This window comes from Sarcophilus harrisii, chromosome 4 (genome assembly GCF_902635505.1).
Source record: "Sarcophilus harrisii chromosome 4, mSarHar1.11, whole genome shotgun sequence".
NCBI lineage: Eukaryota > Metazoa > Chordata > Mammalia > Dasyuromorphia > Dasyuridae > Sarcophilus > Sarcophilus harrisii.
Window position 1 is genome coordinate 384,764,872 of NC_045429.1, and position 19,821 is coordinate 384,784,692.

The 19,821-nt window shown below is 32.0% G+C and overlaps 1 protein-coding gene across 5 annotated transcripts in view; it reads left to right on the forward strand.

Annotated features, from left to right (window-relative positions):
- CNST (consortin, connexin sorting protein) overlaps positions 1-19,821 on the forward strand; it is an 88,770-nt gene that overhangs the window by 27,373 nt on the left and 41,576 nt on the right. For 2 of the 5 annotated variants that reach the window (XM_023502026.2, XM_031966992.1), the window contains exon 3: positions 8,653-9,100. In XM_023502026.2, coding sequence (XP_023357794.1) covers positions 8,704-9,100 — 397 coding nt within the window. In that variant the 5' untranslated portion in view covers positions 8,653-8,703. Of the gene's footprint in view, positions 1-8,200; positions 8,540-8,652; positions 9,101-9,673; positions 9,722-19,821 lie in introns of those variants that run through there. The other 3 variants (XM_003767765.4, XM_023502027.2, XM_031966993.1) reach the window with 3 other exon arrangements.

A 19,821-nucleotide genomic window follows, 5' to 3' on the forward strand; every position in this document is an offset into this window, starting at 1 on the left:
CCCTTCATATTCACTCCAAATGCGGTTTCTTTCATAACTTTCAAGGTTTCTTTATATGTCCTTCCATTCTTACCAACTTTTTTTGGCTTCCTTTTATGTATTGTCTTTCTCTCATTAGAATGTAAACTCTTTGAAGGCAGAGACTGCCTTGCTTTTCCCTTGAATTTGTATTGCCAGTGCCTAACATATAGTAAGTATTTGATAAATGCTCTATCATTCTATCTATCTATCATAATTTTTGTTTATTTCTAATTTTAAAGTTCATCTTTTGAAATGAACCAGAGCCAGGGAAAACATTTTAATAGCTAAGTTTATTTCGACTTAATAATGCCACTGACCTATTCATTATTACATTGACATACCAATAAAACCATAAAAACAATAATTCTCTTTACTACTTGACTTACTGCATAAAATGGTTTCTTCAGTACCACCATCAGAAACTTCCATATGCATTTTATTTGTATATGTATACACATATGCACATAGCTAGATAGCCTTATTTCTTATGTTGCCCATTAAATATTTTTCTCTGACTGCCATTTCTCCTTGGTCAAGGTATTAAGTAGAAAGAGTAGTTTGGGCATTTAGAACATGAGGTGTACCATTTACAACATGTATCACCTTGAACAAGTGATTCAATCACTCTAGGTGTCAGTTTCTTCATTTGTAAAATGAGGAGGTTGAAGTAAATGATGACTAAATTCCTATCAGCTGCAAAACTCATGAACCTAACCTATAAGTGTGTGATATTAATTCTACCCTGTGACCTAGCATTGTAGATGACTCTAGATGCTGAAAACTTGTGCCTGTAGAAGGAATTAGTTTGGATGAATCCTGTTAAACCGGAAAGGCTCCATATGTGACTGGTGAAGCTTTATTCCCCCCCTAGAGACAAACCTAATCAAAGTTCAGAAAATCTTGTCTCCATTTTGGCCAAAGGATAATGAATTTTTCAGTCTTGGTAACTTTTGAAGACCACCTACAAAGATGTAAAGGAATTCTTAGTGTATCAGTGAAGGGAGCACCTAAACTGATGAAATGACAGATCCCTGAAGGAATGAAAGAAGGATGTTGTTCTTTATTTCTCTTTGTTTCATAGCTCTCAGAATAGGAAGCATAGTTTATTTGTATACAGTATAACAAAGGTGACTGAGAAATAGACCACTGTACCTTGTTAATGGTGATTTATTTCACATTTGAGGATTGAGAGTATATATTGAATTTGACTAGTAAACATGTCATTTACTTTTTACTATTATAAAGGTTGAATTTATTTAATAGTATATATTAAAAATGTGAGTTAGAATAGATGATATTCAAGTTGTCTGAATGATGGTGTTTATAAAAATGTTCTTGTAACAGGAGGCCATTCTTAGTATTATCAGTCTTTTTTGTGTGATTAAAATGTGCTTGTAACAGGAGGCCATTCTTAGTATCATTAATCTTTTTTGTGTGATTTGTTAGGTGAAGAGGGAGAAATAATCAAAACAAACTGCAAAACCTTCTCTATTCTGCAGTGTAATTAGAAAAGATTTAAAAACTATAAATTGTAAAAGACCTCAAAATAAAAAAAATAAACAAGCATATCTTTAAGAACTTAATGATAAAGAGCAGGGACGGTTGTTAAGTTTCACTGCTGCAACATTATTGGGATGATGTAATAATCATAATAGGATCTCTCATTTAAATCATATTATTTCAGTTTACAAGTTCTCTGTGGGATCAGAGCTTCAAGGTGTCTTTAGAGGTTTTCTCTTTTAAGTCTCTCATTTGAGCTATATAATGCCTTGGTGGACCAAGTAATTTGCCTGAAGTTACATAGGTTGTATGTGGCAGAGCTAAGCTTTAAACTCAAGTCCTATGACACCAAGCTCAGCTCTTTATGGGTTCAGACATTTTTACTAATAACAATATTCTAAAAGAAATTCTGATTTCTTGAATACCTAAAATAGTTATTCTTAACTATTCTTAACATGTAAAAGAGGACCTAGCTCTCTAACTATTCAAGAAACCACTTCTTATCTGGAATATAGATTAAGAGATTCTAAGCAAACTTTTCATGTATTGAGCTCTCTTTGCTCCCTTTATGATTAGATTGACTTCCTGCCACGCATTTTCAAAAGGGAAAAAAAATTTTAAAAACGCTTTAAAAAGTTTTTTCTAACCACTGAAGAACCTGCCCTACGGGGGAAATGAGGAATGAACCATGAATAGAATTTCTGTATTCTCAAATTTGTTTCCTTGCTCTTTGTTTCTAGGTGTGGCAAGTAAGTGAAGTCATAATTTACTTTAGGAATTCTGAAATGCTAAGAATTGTAATAGATAATCTTTAGTGTTTTTTTAAACACCAAAAAAAAAAAAATAACTTATAGAAATAAAAAAGTAGTTACATACACAAGTATATGATAATTACATATGAGTACAATGAATCTGTATCAAACTCATCGATTCTGAGTTTCTGTGTAAATAAAAAGTTTATATTTGAATTTAATAGAATATAGTGTTTATTCTTAAACAATTTAGTTTGGTTGTTTTAAAGGGAGACCAAGAACTTTCAGAATGCTGAAATTTTTTTTGAACTCTCAGCATCACATTTTATTTTTTATTGATATTTTATTTTTTCCCCAAATGAAGATAAAAAGTAATGTTTAACTTTTTTTTTAAGTTTTGAGTTCCAAATTCTTTTCTTTCTTTCTTCCTTCCTACACTCCCTGAGACAGTAAGCAGATTAAAATGATAGGTTATACATGTGTAATAAATGTAAACATTTCCCCCCTTAGTCATTTTATGGAAGAAAATGTAAGCAAAAAAGGAAGAAAAGAAAGTGAAAAATAGTTTGATTCAGCCTATATCAGATGCCATCAGTTCTTTGAATAGAGGAGTACAGCTTTTTTTTTTTTCATGAGTCTTTTGGGATTGTATTAAATCATTATATTGCCAAGAATAAGTCATTCACAGTTGTTCATCAAATAATAATATTGCTGTTACAGAGTACAATCTTTTCCTGGTTCTTATCACTTCACTCTATCAGTTTATGCAAGTCATTGCAGGTTTTTCTGAAGTTCTTATAGCACAATAATATTCCATTACAATCATACATCACAGTTCAGCCATTCCCCAATTCATGGACATCTCAGTTTCCAATTCTTTGCCACCCCAGAAAGAAGTCCTAAAAATATTTTTGTACAAAAAAAAAAAAAAAAAAACTTTTAAAACTCTGTTTTGGATATAGTGTTACTGAATTAAAAGTTGTATACAGTTGGATAGCCCTTCAGGCATAAGAACTCTGAATTCTTGATAAAAGAATGCTTATTATTGTTTTATGTAATATCTGACCAATTTTAATGCAAAGGTCTTAGTCTCTAAAGGGAAACATGCTTCTTTTGTGATTGTAATCCTGTTTTAGAATTAATTTTATTTTTCTTCTTGGAAGCCTGTATGGTAGTCTGTACAGGTTAATAAGTTTATAGGCAGTTAACACTTTAGTTCAAGCTCTGGACATATTTTCGCTCAAGGGCAAAATCTTCCTAATTGGTCTATTTTAAGTCTTACCCCATTCTGGTTCAACCTCCACAAAACTGCCAGAGTGACTTTCCTTTAGCAGAGATCTCACCCTCTCACTCTTGTTGAACTCCAATGGCTCTTTAATACTTCTAGAATTAAATACAAACTAGCTACATTTAACCCAACCATCCTTTCAACCTTACTGTTCTTCTCCTACTCCCCCTCTCCCATTTCACACTTTTCTATCTAGCCAAAATGATTTCTTTCTTTTCTTCATATACTATCTTTTCCTTTGTCCTAGTTGTCCCCCATCATTGGAGTGTTCTTCCTTCTCACCTCTGCTTCCTAAAGCCCTCTTTATTCCTTATTATTATTATGTTCATATAGTTCCTGGGGTTGTCTTAGTATGTATATATACGCGTAGGTATGTTATATTGTCTATATTTATTTTAAATAAAATGGCTCTTACTGTTTCTTCTTACTGCTTTGTTGGTATTGTGTAAAAATGTTGATGACTTATGTGGGCTTATATTATATTCTACTAATTGAATTTCTATGATTTTCTAATGATACTGTCATGTAGTCTGCAAAAAAGAGATAGTTTTATTTCCTCATTGCCCATTCTGATTCCTTTCATTTCTTTTTCTTCTCTTTTTGCTATTGCTAGCATTTCTAATATAATATTGAATAATATTGGTGATAATAGGCATTCTTGTCTCACTCTTGATCTTCTTGGGAAGACTTTTAGCTCTTTCCCATTACAGATAATGTTTATTGATGGTTTTAAGTAGATGCTTCTTATTATTTTAAAGAAAAATTCATTTATACCTATGCTTTCATAGGTATAAAATAGGAATAATATAGGTAAAAAATAGGAATAGATGTATTTTTGTAGCAAACTTTTTCCGCAACTATTGATTTTCTGCAACTTTTGTTATTTTTCTAATTGATATTTAAATTATGTTAATAGTTTTCCTTGTATTGAACCAGCCCTGCATTCCTGGTATAAATCCCCCTTGGTCACAGTGTATAATCTTTGTGATATATAGTCACCTACCTAATATTTTATTTAAGATTCTTCATTAGTGAAATTGGTCTATAATTTTTTTTTCTCTTCTTGGTTTTGTTCTTTCAGTAGGACTCCTTTGCCTATTATTCCAAATAATTTACTTAATATTGGGTTTAACTGATAGGCTATTTTTCATCTTGCCTTCACTCCACAACACAAATCACTAGTTAATTAATTAGCTGTTCTAAACCTCAATATCTTCTGAACTTTGTGACCAGATATTTCTACAACTAATTACTCTTACATCTGCTGTCATTCTGTTTTGCCAGACTCTTTAAGAGCCAATACTAGGTTGTTGTTTTTTTGACAATGATATTGTAATAGTTTGCCATTTTCTTCTCCAGAGCTAAACAAGTTCACCCAGTATTTGAACTCAAATTTGAACACAGGTCCTCCTAACTCCAGGACCAGCACCTTATCCACCGAGCTATCTAGCTGACTTATTGTTACTTGTTATTCTTCCTTCTTTTTGGAAGAGGGCCAATGACATCAGAAGGGTGATATTTTGACTTGCAAGTGAATTGGATTTCAGTGAAGTGGGATTGTGCAAAGTCATTAGTCTCACTCTGCATTGGAGTCCTATGGCAAGATAGGTGAAGACTAGAGAAGGTGGTCCATGATGCAGTGAGAGAACATGGTCTTTTTAAGCTAAAATCTTTCCTAGATCTGTTTGTCTGAGAGATCTTCAGTAATTAAAGACTAGGTAAGAATTGAGGTTTAAAAAAATGGCCTAGTTTGCCTTCACAAAAGAATCAGTTTGGGGTTAGGGGTAGATAGATTATTTACATAGGCACTGCAACTAAATTGTGAGTTCCTAAAGTGTATAGACCATATCTTTAATTATCTTTGTGTCCTTTCCCCTTTGATTCTCCCCTATACTTGAATGCTTAGGTATGAGTGTTTCCATCTCTTCTTAGGAAAGATTTGCTAGTTCTAAGAGTTTTATACTGTAGTCTTGTTGAGGTGGAACACACCCCAAAATGTCCTCCTGGTCAGTATGGTGGTTTTGACAAAAGAATTTGCACACTTGGTCTCCAGGCTAAAGAGCAAAGATTTATTGCACTGTTGGGCTAATTTCCAAGGGAATTTTAGCAAAGAGTCAGGATCAAGGAGATAATTTTATAGTAAAGAGAAACATGGATTAATTTTTTAATTATGGTTAAATAAATTAATTATTTAATTAATAAATTAATTATTTAATTATTAATTAATAGAACCATTAATTAAATGGTTTTAATTATACTTCATCATGATTTTTCTTTGTAATACTATGTATTTTATTTTATCCATTTAAAATGTTATTCATAGGAATCTGTAGGCTTCACCACTTTCCAAAGGAGTTCATCACACAAGAAAGGGTCTAAAATTCCTGCTTAAAAATATAGCCAAACTGTCCTTGCTATTCGTCATGATATTCCATTTCTCCTTGTTTCTTCCCCTAGACGGTTCTCTAGAATGCACTTTCATCTCATCTCCAAGTCTTAGAATTATTGATTTCCTTCAAACTTTTGTTCAAATACCATATTCTATCATAAATCTTTTCTAATCCACTCCAGCTCCTAGTGCTTTTCATGTTTATTTTACATATATTTTGTATATGTTGTTGTTTATACATGTTATTTCCTTTGATAGAATGTAAACTCCCTGAGGGCAGCTACTGTTTCATTTTTGTCTTTGTATCTACTGTATCCAAAGCTTACTAGGTTTTTAAGTAAATAGTTGTTGATTGATTGACCTTTTAATTCAGTCCCCTTGTTTTGCCAGGAAACCGAAATCCATAAAGTTTAAAATTACTTGCCTAATTTTAAAGGTAGTAATCATCCTCAAATACACAACTACAAAAGTAAAACCATTGAGTTTTTTGTTTGTTTCAAATCACTGGGGAGTTAAAAGCACAAGTAAAGCCCTAGGGCTTTCATTTGTAAAGGCATGTCTACCATATCACCTGATGTATTTAAATAGAAAATTAAGCCCTCAAAAATTTAAGACAGCTGCAAGGATTTTTTCTTTGTAGATGCCAAATCTAAAATAGCTGCTGAAAATGTTGCTCTTAATCTCTTTCAGAGGTTAACATTCTGCCCTGCACTAACACAGAGGGTATTTATTTAGTTGGAAAATTGAATGGTAACATAACTAAGAAACCTTGAATAGAAGTGGTTGTTTTTATTTTAGTATTTTACAAGCTGTCAAATTATTTCAACTTTAGTATTATATATATGATGGTAGAAATATAGAATGGAAAATTAAACTGGCCAAATTTAGATATACATATGAAGTGTTTCTTTGCTAAATATTAAATGCTTTAGTTTTGAATCAACACAGTAGATTTACTGTGCTAAATAAGCTCAGATCAAATGAAATAAGTAAATAACTAATATTTTCATCTCTTTTAAGAACTTAGTTGATTGCCACAATGAATCCACAATCTTATGCAAATTAAAATATCTATCAGATGGACTATTATGATAAAAAAAAGAGGAAAATGATAAAATATTAGAGGGTCATGTGGAAAATTTTAGACATTAATATACACTGTTGGAGCTGTGAACTGATCCTACTATTCTGGAGAGCAATTTGGAACTGTGCACAAAGAACTATAAAACTGTATATACCCTTTGATCTGGCAAGACCCACTCTTAGGCCTGTATCCTAAAGAGATTTTTATAAAAGAAGAGGAGGGGGAGTATATGTAAAAAAAAAAAAAAAAATATATATATATATATATAAGCTCTTTTTATGGTGTCAAAAATTGGAAATGGAAAGAATTTCCATATTTGGGGAATGGCTGAACAAATTGTGTTATATGAATGTGTTCTATTGTTCTCTAAGAAATGAGGAACAAGTAGATTTCAGGAAAACATGTAAAGACGTACATGAACTGATACAAAGTGAAATGAGCAGAACCAGGAGTACATTACACACAGTAATAGCAGCATTATATCAGGAGGAACTGTGAATGACATGGCCATTCTCTGCAATACAGTGATCCAAGACAATCCCAGAGGGACTCATAATGAAAAATGCTTTCCAACTCAAGAGAAAGAACTAGTGTTGTCTGAACACAGACTGAAACATCTTATGTTTCTCTCTTTTTTTTTTTTTTTGTCTTGCTAACCTGTCTCCCTCTCTTTGTTCTTTTTTTCTTTCCCCTTCTTTCTTTACTTTTTTCCTTTTTTCTTTCTTTCTTTCTTTCTTTCTTTCTTTCTTTCTTTCTTTCTTTCTTTCTTTCTTTCTTCATTCTTTCCTTTTCTTCCTTCCTTCCTCTGTTTCTTTCTTTCTTTCCTTCTTCTTTCTCTTTCTTTCTTTCTTTCTTTCTTTCTATCATTTTCTCTTTCTTTCTCTTCCTTCCTTCCTTCCCCTTTTATTTTTTAAAAGTAAAAAGGATAACCTGAAAATGATACAGTGAGCTTGATTTTGATTTTTGGCATTCAAGATTATATTAAAATGATAGTTTATGGATATTTTGAAATGTAAAACACTTTGCAAACCTAAAAGTACTATGTAAATTCCTCCTATCTTATTTATTTTTAAGTAAAAGTGCTAATAAACCAAAAAGACTTTTACTCAAGATATGCTCATATCAGATTAACATAATTTTCCCTTTGATAGCATTACTTGGCAAGCACAAGGACAGCAAGGGATTTGAGAATAGATTATATAAAAGAAAGAAATGTGTGGAAAATGCAGCTATTGGGTCTGAATGAACTGAAGGGTGGAGAGAGTAGAGATCATAATGAAAACTGAGAAGAGGGTTAGGGAAGATGGAATATTCAAAGATCATTTAGTGTGCTTCACTAAGCCTTTTTAAAACAGGAATTCGTCATAAGTAATATAGCTTTTATTATTGTTTTTCACCGACAGGTACATATTAGTGAGCAGTGAAATACTCAAAAGTCAGATGACCTAAGGATACAAGAGGACCAAAGAACAAGAATAAGCACTTATTTTGTAATTAACATCTTGGTAATCAATAGTATCATGATTAAAGTGGAAGTTTTTATTTTATCATGTAGGAGTTTAGTTATATTTATGTAGTTGTGGACTTTTAAGCCATGTCATTTTTTTTTCATTTTTAGGCATGGGGAGATTTTTTATGAAACTTTGATGCTTCAACAAAGGATGCTCTAATGGATGACAGAGAAACTCCTACAAATGACCTACAGTTAGACCCACAAGATGGATGCCATACCAATGACAGCATGGAAAGTACAAGGCAGTGCTTGCCTTCTGTATCAGATGAAAATGAAAATCAAGTTGATGAAGATGCATGTAAAGCTGTGACCAGCAGTGACAATGAGATGGGAAAACATGAAAAGTTTGAACAGGACAATCTCAACAATAATGAAAGCTGCAGCAACTGTGATAACTCTGTTACCCCAAGCTGTGAAGCAACTGCAAGTGATAATTCTGAAAAAATCCACCCTGAAGGCTCCACAGATGAAAAGCCCCTCGGAAAGGAGAAAAAAACTCTTGGGAAAAAAAATTCAAGAAGCAAAAAGGGAATGATTACAAAGTCAACACCAGGTATTTCAAACAAAATCCTTTTTAAATATTACATTGTATTTTTTGAACAAGCTCCCTCAAAATGCTTCTTCCATTTTCTCTTGGATGTCACTATTGTCTAATATTCCAATGTGATCTTTAATCTTCTTGTTCTTGTTACCATATCTTTCCTTCATCTTTAGTTTATTACATAAAATTTATGCTTAAAGTATAAAACCTTAAAAATATAAGGATGGGACTAATTTAAAAAACAAATATTTACCTGTGATATGAATTTCTTCCACAACAGTCTCCCTGACAGACAACATATTATTGTGTTAACGTTCCATTTGTTTCTTTTGTTAATTTTTGAGCTGCTGTTTAATAGCTATTCCTTAAATCTCTCTTATTCTTTTTTGCTCTGTTTATGCCCCCAAGAAAGTATTACTGTAGATTAACATGATTTCCCAAATTTCATAGTAGCTTTAAAATATAGACATTTAATCTGTGACCCATAAACCCCTCAGCAGTATTTCTATAGGAAAGGAAAAAAATTATCTTTATTTTCACTAACTCCTAATTGAAATTGAGCATTTCCTCCGATTATAAATGCAGGTAGCAAGGAGTCCCTAAGGCATCTCTGAAGTTTCACCAGATTGCCAAGTAAGTCCATAACAGGAAAGATTTTAAGAAGCCCTGCTCTAGAATAAGTTTACTCTCTGTTTTTTTATGTATTGATGTATCAACATATAACAGGGATACAAATACAGTTCACAAGTGAACTGACCTGGGTTCTCAGGGAGTGCTGCTAATCTGTCCTCCTTACTTTATATATACTTAGGTACTCTGAATAGTATTCTTGCTTGGCCTGTTGCATTTTTAATGTTTTTAATTTTTTTCTATTATCTTAACTTGCATAATAAAACAGTATCAAACCCACTTTGAATTGCATTTCTATATGTTCATTTTGCATTCTGTTTTTGCATAATCTAGTTAAATTGATTACACAGCTCATTTGAAGCTGGTTACTCTTAAATGAAATGTCATTCTTTGTAGCTAACTGTCAGAACTTAGATCTCAGGTTGCTTTCTTTGGGATGTGAAGCGTCCTGTGAAAAAGGCAGCCTCTAGCAATTTAAGAGTGGGAATGTGTGGGGATAGGAGACTCTGGTGCAACTTAGACTGGGATTTTTAGCTTCCACTTTCCATGGCCCTAGCTGTTGGATTTGGCATAGGCCTGTGATGAAGGAAAAAGAGATGTTACCTCTTCTCCTTTTTTACCTATTCCTTTATTGTTTTCCTCACTGACTAATTAGAAGTTTGTTCAGTTTTTTCCAGCACTTCAATTATCTCTGATTTCATCAGCATGTATTCTCCTTTCACCAGTACTATTCCTCTCTGACTTAGCAATATGTCTTCATATGTTGCTGTTGCCAGAAAATTTCAGTGATTGGACAGCCAATACTCTGATGGCCAGTTGTAGTGAGGTGAATAGAACACCTGCAGGGCTTTTCCCCAAAGCCTTTCCATGTGCTTAGTACCTGTTTGAACTTAGATTCTGCCATCACAGCCTTAAAAATCCCAGAATCACTGTAATAGCATGATAAAGTCTTAGAGAAGTACTCTACTCAGAGTCTACTCAGAGGAGGAAGATGGTTATTTTGGATAAAGGATTATTTTTGTTTAGACATTAAAAGTCCTTATTTTTCATAAAGTTAATTTGTTAATATAAGTACTTGGTAAATATTATTAGTTTCTAACTTTAACCCAAGTTTGAGGCAACTTGGTGAAAATAAAATCATGGACTTGGAGAATTCAATTCTGAATTTGAATCAGGCCCCCACATATTTCCTACCATGTATCTGTAAGTATAATTTTATTTATCTGAGTCTCAGTTTTCCTCACCTATGAAATGAGGATAAGAATAACACCTTTCTTACCAGATTGTTATGAGAGACACATGAAATATTTTCGTAAGATGTTTTCTAAACCTTTTGAATATTCCATAAATGAATATGCTGCTATTACTGTTGTTTTCTTCTCATCATTTTTGAGGGGGGTTAAGGTAAACTTGAACAAGTCATTTTTGCATGTTTAAAGTTGTGCAGCCTATTGTTCAAGTGAATTAAGCAACCTAATTTATAATTAAGAATACTGAGATATAAGTTAATCTCCTGTAGAATTACTAAAAACACCTGTAGGACAACTCCATCATCAGACTGAATGACTACAAGGATATATACTTCATCATGTTCTTACTGTATTTTAATATCTTTAGCTGGGTGTGTCCACATTTTGAAAATTGTTCATTTCATGTAGTTTTAAGATAAATATTTAATATGACTACATTGAGAAACAGGGTAGTATTATAAGTGTACAAGAGTCATGAAAACTAAGGTTCGCATCCTATCCTTACACTTACTAGCTATGTATTCTTGGGCAAATTACTTAACTCTCCCTGTTTCAATTTCCTTATCTTTTAAATGAAAGGATTGGACTTATTTTCTAAGATGGGCAATGATTTTATCTTTAATAATGCTTCGGTTCCATTGCAGCTTATTTAAATTTTCAAGGATCTTTTGCAGTGTGTAGCATGGAAATTGGTTTTTATGATGCATAATTCTAGACACCAGTAGAAAGTAAATTTTTACAAGCTTCAGTCACATGTTGCAACATTTCCACAACTTGATTGCAAAATTCATGCAGATGTTGCTTATGAAGCCTTTTTTGATTCCACTCTTGGATGTTGACCATTTCATAGGTTTTTGTCTAGATAAAAACACACTTTCAGTTATGTTTGACATATACTGTGATATAGAATTATTGTCATTTTTTACTATTGCTCTGTAAAGTGAATTGTTCCAAATTTATTTCAGTAAAATTTCAACCTATTATGTGCTCTGAGAACATCTACAAATCATCTTTTTTTTTCTTTTTTGATGAGTTAATTTTTCCATAGCTGCTATTAACATTGTATAATTTTTTTTATATCTTCTAGATTCCTTATACATTTTATCATACCAAACTGGCATTATATAGGTGTCAATTGCTCTAATTGTTTTTTTTTCTTATTAAACTTATTTATTCCACTGATCCACCACTATTTCTTAGCCAGTACCAGATAGTTTTGATGATTACCACTTTATAATACAGTTAGGGCCAAATAATTTGTAATAAAAAAAGGTCCTGTAAATATCATGATGCTTTTCAGTGGCTTGTTTAATGGTTACAAAATCAATAATAATTGCTTTTACATCCTCTGACAATTTCTAGCACACTCTTTTTACTCCCCAACCAATATATTATTTTCTTGCAAGCTTATAGATTTAAAAAAATCTTGGTACAGAAGTTGTATGGTGGTAAATACATAAATGACTTATGTTTGGAGGGGTCAAAAGATTTTCACCTTTTGGTAATGTAAGCTGTATGAAAGAGGAAGCCAATAAAGTGCTATGAGGGTAATTCATGTTGTATTCTGAAGTATTTGAGCCAGTAATTATGTATTTTTTCAGATTCTGCCAACTTCCAGTCTTACAGAGAAATTAGAATTTTGATTACCTCTCTTGATATAGATGTTTTTTTGTTCATCATATTAGTGGTAGAGAAGTTTTCTTTTTCTCATTTGGTCTAATGTAAATGTGTGTGTGTGTGTGTGTGTGTGTGTGTGTGTGTGTGTGTGTGTGTTTTAAACTTATCTTCTCTCCTCTTATTTCCTTGCTTCTCAAGTTTCTATAATATTTTATTATAGAATATTATATTATATTATATTTAATTATATTATATTTTATTACATTTAAATATAAAATATTACAAAAAATATTTTATTTTTACATTGAATTGTTTCTTTTGTGTTGCTTTGACTTCATGTTTCCATTCAGCCTTTTGTCTTTTGCATTTCCATAAATCTTCAGTAGTTTACCTTAGCCAGTTTTTCCCACAGTAATATTTGATGTCTGACCTGAATCATATTCCTTGAAATCTTCACCTTTCTTTATATGGTTCTTACCATGGCAGTAATTGCCACATATTTTTACCCTTCTTGTCCACTATTGTGAAAGAATTAATGGATTCATGATCATTCTCTCAAATGCCAGCTTTTTTGTATTTCTGTTTTAGTATATTTAGTCTGTTTGGAGTCATGCCATGTCCCAAAACACAAAAAAGAATTCAGAATTCTGGTGTAAGTCTGTCCATCTCTTTTTCAAAGTCATTTGAGACATCATTATTGTTTTTGTCATTCATTTCTTCACTAAGTATTATTTCTGGAGTTGCATTAACTAAAGATTTTTCAGTGAGCTCAGGTGGTTATTATTTTAATTTTCTAATTTAATGTAATTCCTTTTCTTTCACTGAGAAAGATAAATGTCATTTGAGAAGGAATAGCCTTTGATTTTCTTCAAAATTCTCTAAGGGATAACCAGATCTGTATACAGGGATATTGACAAATACATTTATTTTATTCCATATCCAAGGTTTAGAGGCAAGTTATTTTGTATTGTCTTTTCATCCTGATTACATGAAGTTTTAGGAACTGAAAACTAATTGCATATCTGTGTAAGTGTCCAGGCTTCAAGATTGTGGTTTTCACTACTTCTTTGGCTTTATTCCGGTTTCCAAACTAAAAAGTTTTAAAATTCATTTTACCTAAGAGAGTAGCTGTACCTATAGATTACTTGACAAATTCAGAATCTTAAGACATTAATTTCAGTCATTTGAAACTTTTATAAGTTAGAGAAATATGGAGATCAAAGATTTACTTTCTTTATAATTAACCCCACTTAAAAAATCAATAAGTTAATTTTAGTTTAATAAAATCAAAATAATCTACAAAATAGTTTACTATAACATTTAGTGAGTATTTTCTTTTGTGCTCAAGTATACAGGGCTTAATTAAAATGGAAGATAGGAAGCTAATGAGAAAGGAATGTTCTATAGTCACATAAAAAGTAAAACATTTTTTCAACAATGAAGTTTTGGGTGTTTTTTTGTTGTGTTTTTTTTTTTTTCCAGAGATGGGTAGGAGACAATTGGGATTAAGTGATTTGCCCAGGGTCACACAATTAGTAAGTTTTAAGTGTCTGAGACTGGATTTCAAATCAGGTCCTCCTGAGTCCAGCAACTAGTGTTCTATCCATTGAGCCATCTAGCTGCCTCTAACAATGAAATTCTTAATTTTTTTCCCCAAAGACAGGTCAAATGAGAACATATGTGATTTTTGCTCTTAATTTTAAAATGTTGAGAATGAGGAGAAAATGAGTCATGGGTGTGATAAAAAGAAAAGAGCATTTTCAGTAAGACACTTAAGATTAGTATTCTGTATTTCTAGCACAGTCAGGCAAAAATAGTAGGGTTTTTTAGTTAGTTAGTTATTTTGGCCAAAAATGTTAAGTATTACCTGAGGGTCTAGAGGGGGAAAAAGTATCTATTATTTATATTGCACTTTTAATTGTCATTTGATTCATTGTTACAAAACACTATATTTTGTCTGTCCCTTGATCATGACTTGTTCTGTAATGTAGATCCTCATATTATCCCCCAAACTAGTAAACATCTGAGCCAGGATTTAAATTCAGATCTTAGAAATTCCAATTCTATTACTATATGCTATGTTATATAAATGAATTGGAACAGAATATAGGGGTCTTGTTATCCCAAAAAATACATTCTCAGTTTCTGCTTGTATTAACTAAAAGGCTTGATCTAGACTATTTCTGCCACTTCTAATGTTCTTTTAGTTTGACATAAGAAAATCCAGGTACAGACACAAATTATAAAATGCATATTCAGAATGAAAAAGGGATTTGAATTAGAAATGACAGAATACCTTAATATGTGCAAAATATTGATGAGCTACAAAAAACTGATATAATGTTTACTCTCCTCAGGAACATATTTTATGTTAAGCTAGATATACTTATGATTTGAATTTTAGAAGGATGAAAGAAGAAACAAAGGATCAAAACATAAATCTACGCATACAAGCTATATATCAAAAAATTTCCATGATGTACAGTTGTAAAAGGCTGAAACTCTGAAAAGGTGTGCTTGAATCAAACAACAGAGCACTTAAGGCTAATTACCTATTTGATGTGAGCTAATGGCTGTATGTACATATTTAGATAAGAGGGTGATGTGATGGCTTTTCTCACCATTGGTGCTTGCTGAATGTTTGGTGGTGAGATAATCGTAGGCAAGAAATGGAGGGCTGAGGGAGAGAGGTCAGAGTTACTTGGCTGCAGGACAAGGAGGAGAGAGGCTGCAGACTGGGGACTCCAGAATCCAGGATACATCTTTGGCAAGCCACGTGGCCGCATGCCTGCCTCCTTCACTTCTTTCCCTAAAGACCAAGGACTTTGATTTATCCTGACTCTGACTGATCCTGAGGCCCTCCAGGGAGCTAGCCTGGACATTATATACAGTAACCTGTATTATAGTGGGAAAGGGAATATTTTGACAAGACCTCTGTTACAGTCTGTTATTGAAATACTAAGAGTTCAGGATTCAGGATTTTGAAAGTTCCCAGTAAAAATAACAAAATTTAATAATACAATTAAAGTTACCTATACCAAAATAATGATATCGCTTCATATTTTTGTAGAAATATTCTTTAATTCAGGTTGTTCTAACTTAAAAGCATCAGTCCATTGAATTCTATTAAGTGATATCAGTGTGTTAGAGTCTAGAAAAGTATCAGAAAGATTTTCAAATCAAAAGAGTTAGCTAAGCTTGTAGTATTCATCCACTTCTCCTATGATTGGGAGTTGTCTTCAATTAAGACAGTTATGTAGAATGTGAAAAAGAAAACCTCATCTTAGGGCTTGACCATCACAGTAATTTTCAGTGGAAATTGTATTTCATGTTCATTTTCTGCTAGTATGCTGCTATATCTCTAAAAAGCATAACCCAGGAAAAACTATTTTTGCCAACCATCCTATTAAGTTTCAATGAGATAAAAAATATTATAAACAGGAAAGTTTGATGGTTCATTGATGAAGGAAATGAGGAAAATTGATTTCAATTTTAAACATTTCCTCAGAATTGTGGTATTTTCCTCAGATTCTTATCTAATTTAGCCATAATTCAGTGAAAGGAGCATACTTGAGTCAAATGAATCCTTACAAGAACAAGTGTTTATTTATTAGATGTAACTAGCCTTTTCCCTTTTAAAAAATATATTTTAATTAAGCATTTATTTTATCTTCCACATTCCTCCATCTAGTTGAAAAATTAAAAATAAGTGAAATAAATTCTTATACTAGTTAGTCAAGCAAAACACATTCTCACATTGATTATAGCCAAAAAGATATGTTTCATTCTGCATCAACTCCAGCACTTTACAAATCAGCATGCTTCATCATTAATCCTATGGAATCATGGTTGATCATTGCATTTTTCTTCCACTATAAAATAGGGATAATAATAGCCCCACCTCCCAGGGTTGTTATGAGTATTAGCTTAGATTATATTTATGAAGTACTTAGTTCCTGGCATATAGATGCTCAATAAATGCTAGCTTTTTTATCATTGTTATTATTATTATTTGCCTAACATTTATTGAGCACTTATTATATGCCAGGCACTATGACGATACAAACAAAGGTTAAAAAAATAGTTCCTACTCTTAAGGAGCTCAAAATCTAATGGAGGAGACAACATGTAAATAACTATTTACAAACAAGATGAATACAGGATAAATTGAAGGACTTCTCAGAGGAAAAACACTAAGATAAAAGGAGGACGGAAAAAAGTTTCTTGCAGAAGATGGGACTTTAGCTGTGACTTGAAAAAAGTCAGAGGAGTTAGGAAGTAAAGATAAGAGCAGAAGAATAAATACCAGTCTGGTCAGAAGGTCCCAATGGGAACCTTAAAAGCCCCAGAAAGTAGCTGCAGCAACAAGTAAGACTACACATTTAGACTCTGGCAGCTCAGGCCCATAGTCTTTGAGGTCATCAACGCTGTTTGGAAAGGCCAAAATTAACCTTAAACTCCAACACACAAAACCTCAAAGATCCATAGAAGCCCAGCACAGAAGGAAAAGGTCACAGAGAAATGAGGGGATCAGGAAAAACCTAAGCTGGACCACCTACCCTACCCAGAATCATAGTAGAGAGTAACACTTGTCCCTGGGGGTGAATATGATAGTGATCAGTATCCTAAGATGCTAAGAAACAAAGAGTAATACCATAAAAACTGCCAATAGTTGGATTTTTTTCAAAAGGACTACATGAATAGATAAAAGAATGAGGTAAGAGTTTAAAAAAGTAAAACTTTTTGAAGAAGCAATCAAACAACCAACATGTTAAACAGGCCAAAGAAAAATCATTTATGTCATTGAATCCCTATCAATCAAGGCTTGACCACATTACCCTTCCCCCGCAAAAAGCTAAGACTATACTATATTTCTAAAAATAACAAATAATAATTACCAAGATACAGCAGAACTGATAGATAAACTATCTGTCAGTGTTTATAGATTCTTTTCTCAGTACTTAATTCCATTGGCAGAAAGTACCAGGTATGTCATGGTCAAAATCTGGAATCCTCATATCTGAGAAAAAACACTTCCCTCATTCAGAAAGAAGAGGTTGCAGTACCAAGGAACTATAGTCAACATCACAAAAGAACTGGCATTTTTTTACTACAAACCACAGCAGATATTGGAATTCAACATTCCAAAAGGCAAAATAAATAAGCTTACAACCAAGAATAATTCATCCTGCAAAATTAAGTATAATCTTATGGAGGAAAGTGAATCTTTAAAGCAAGAAAGAGTTTTCAAGCATTTCTGATTATTTTTTTTTAAAAAAAGAGTAGAAACTTTGAAATGTAAAATAAGTCCAGAGAAAGATAAAATTTAAGTTTTTCTGAACAATTAGAAGGCGCTATATGGTAATGTAGTAGTAACATTTTAATAAATAGAAAAAGAACTAGTCAACGATTAAACAAACTGAGGCATATGAATATATTGAAATATTAGTTCCCTTTAAGAAAAGACAAAAATGATCATTTGAGAGAATCCTAGGTAGTATGAACAAAGAATGAAGTGGGCAGAACCAGGAAAGCAATTTACAGAAAGGACAGCAATGTTTAAAAAAAAAAAAAAAAAAAAAAAAAAAGACAACCTCAAAAGACTTCAGAATTTTAATCAATGGATAAATGACCAACTATGTCTCCAGAGGGCCTAGGATACAGCTTAACTTTTTAACAAGGAGGTAATAGATATCAGACATATATTTGAAATAACTATGGATTTATTTATTTTACTATTTTTGAAATAAAGGTTTTTCTTTCTCAATAGTGATTTAGAATGTTTTTATATGAATAGAAATGGCTTCAATTTCTTCATCTAAAAATTGTTTATTCATATCTTTTGACCACTTAATATAGTGGTGCCATGTTAATATTTTTAAACTACATAAGAAAAAAACCAGAGGTTTAGAAGAAACTAGAGATAAACAGGACAATTATACATGAAACATGTAAGAAATATGTGTTTTTTAAAAGGCAGAATGAAATAGTTATGGTTTCATACAGAACTATCTTTTGGTGTTTTGTATGCATGGAAATGCATGCGCGTATGTGTGTGTGTTCAAATTGAGATTAAAAATAAAAGTATTTTTTAAAATTTTCATTTCATTTCTACATCACTGGTTTGTTATCTATAAAACTCAAGTTGAGATCACTTGAAATAAATCAATAGATGACATATATAATAGTTTATTAAATAAAGCAAAGTGAAGTATACTTAGGGTACATCCTCAATTTTTTTTAGACCTTTAGTCAGATACAGTTTATCATTTATTGTGATCTTCAAATTTGGAATCTAGTTCTGGCAAGAGAATTCATGTGATAAACTATTAAAACCTGACTTGTGAGTCATTTCTTTGACCTCTGGATCTCAAGGTATTTTGTGAATAATTAATGTTTTCCAGACTTCATTAACAATAAGTATAGCATGAAACTGTATCTCTGAGTGACTTAATGTTATCATACAGAGTAAATCAGTACATTCAATAGTAATACTAATTTAACTGAATATTATTTTTCTTTTCTAAAAAATTTTTATGGATATCTTTAGTCTTTGCTTTTCTTCTTTGTACTACCCCTCCTAGAGATTCATCGTACATAATATATTTTTTTTATTATAACTTTTTATTGACAGAGCCTATGCCTGGGTAATTTTTTTACAACCTTATCCCTTGCACTCACTTCTGTTCCGACTTTTCCCCTCCCTCCCTTTACCCCTTTCCCCAGATGGCAAGCAGTCCTATACAAGTTAAATAGCACATAATACTTTTTTAAAGAAAAAGAAATAAAGAGGCAGAAAAGAAAAAAATTCTGTTGTTATTTGCAATATTCCACACCATGGATCAGCCTCACCTCTACAAAGGGGTTGTAGAAAAGTGGGTCCTCTCATATCTCTTCTTTGGGTAAATTCTTGTTCAAACAGTTTTAAATAAAAGTACACTTGGTCTTCACAAACAGTCTTTTAAAATAATTTTTCCATGTTTTAAATTTTTTCAGCCAAGTTGACATAACAGAGCATTTCTTTAGAGTTAGGGAAGGCTAATATATGTCAATGTTTGGATTTCATTTTTCTCCTTTTAAATAGAGCTTTACTTTATTTTTAAGTTATTGAATTGTTAGGGTTGTTGGTACCAGTGGGAGAAATTTTATTAAATATACATTAAATTAATAAAAATTAAATTGAATAATACTCTTAGTGAGTAAAATACATTTTAAAATACTTTTAAATGTGAGACA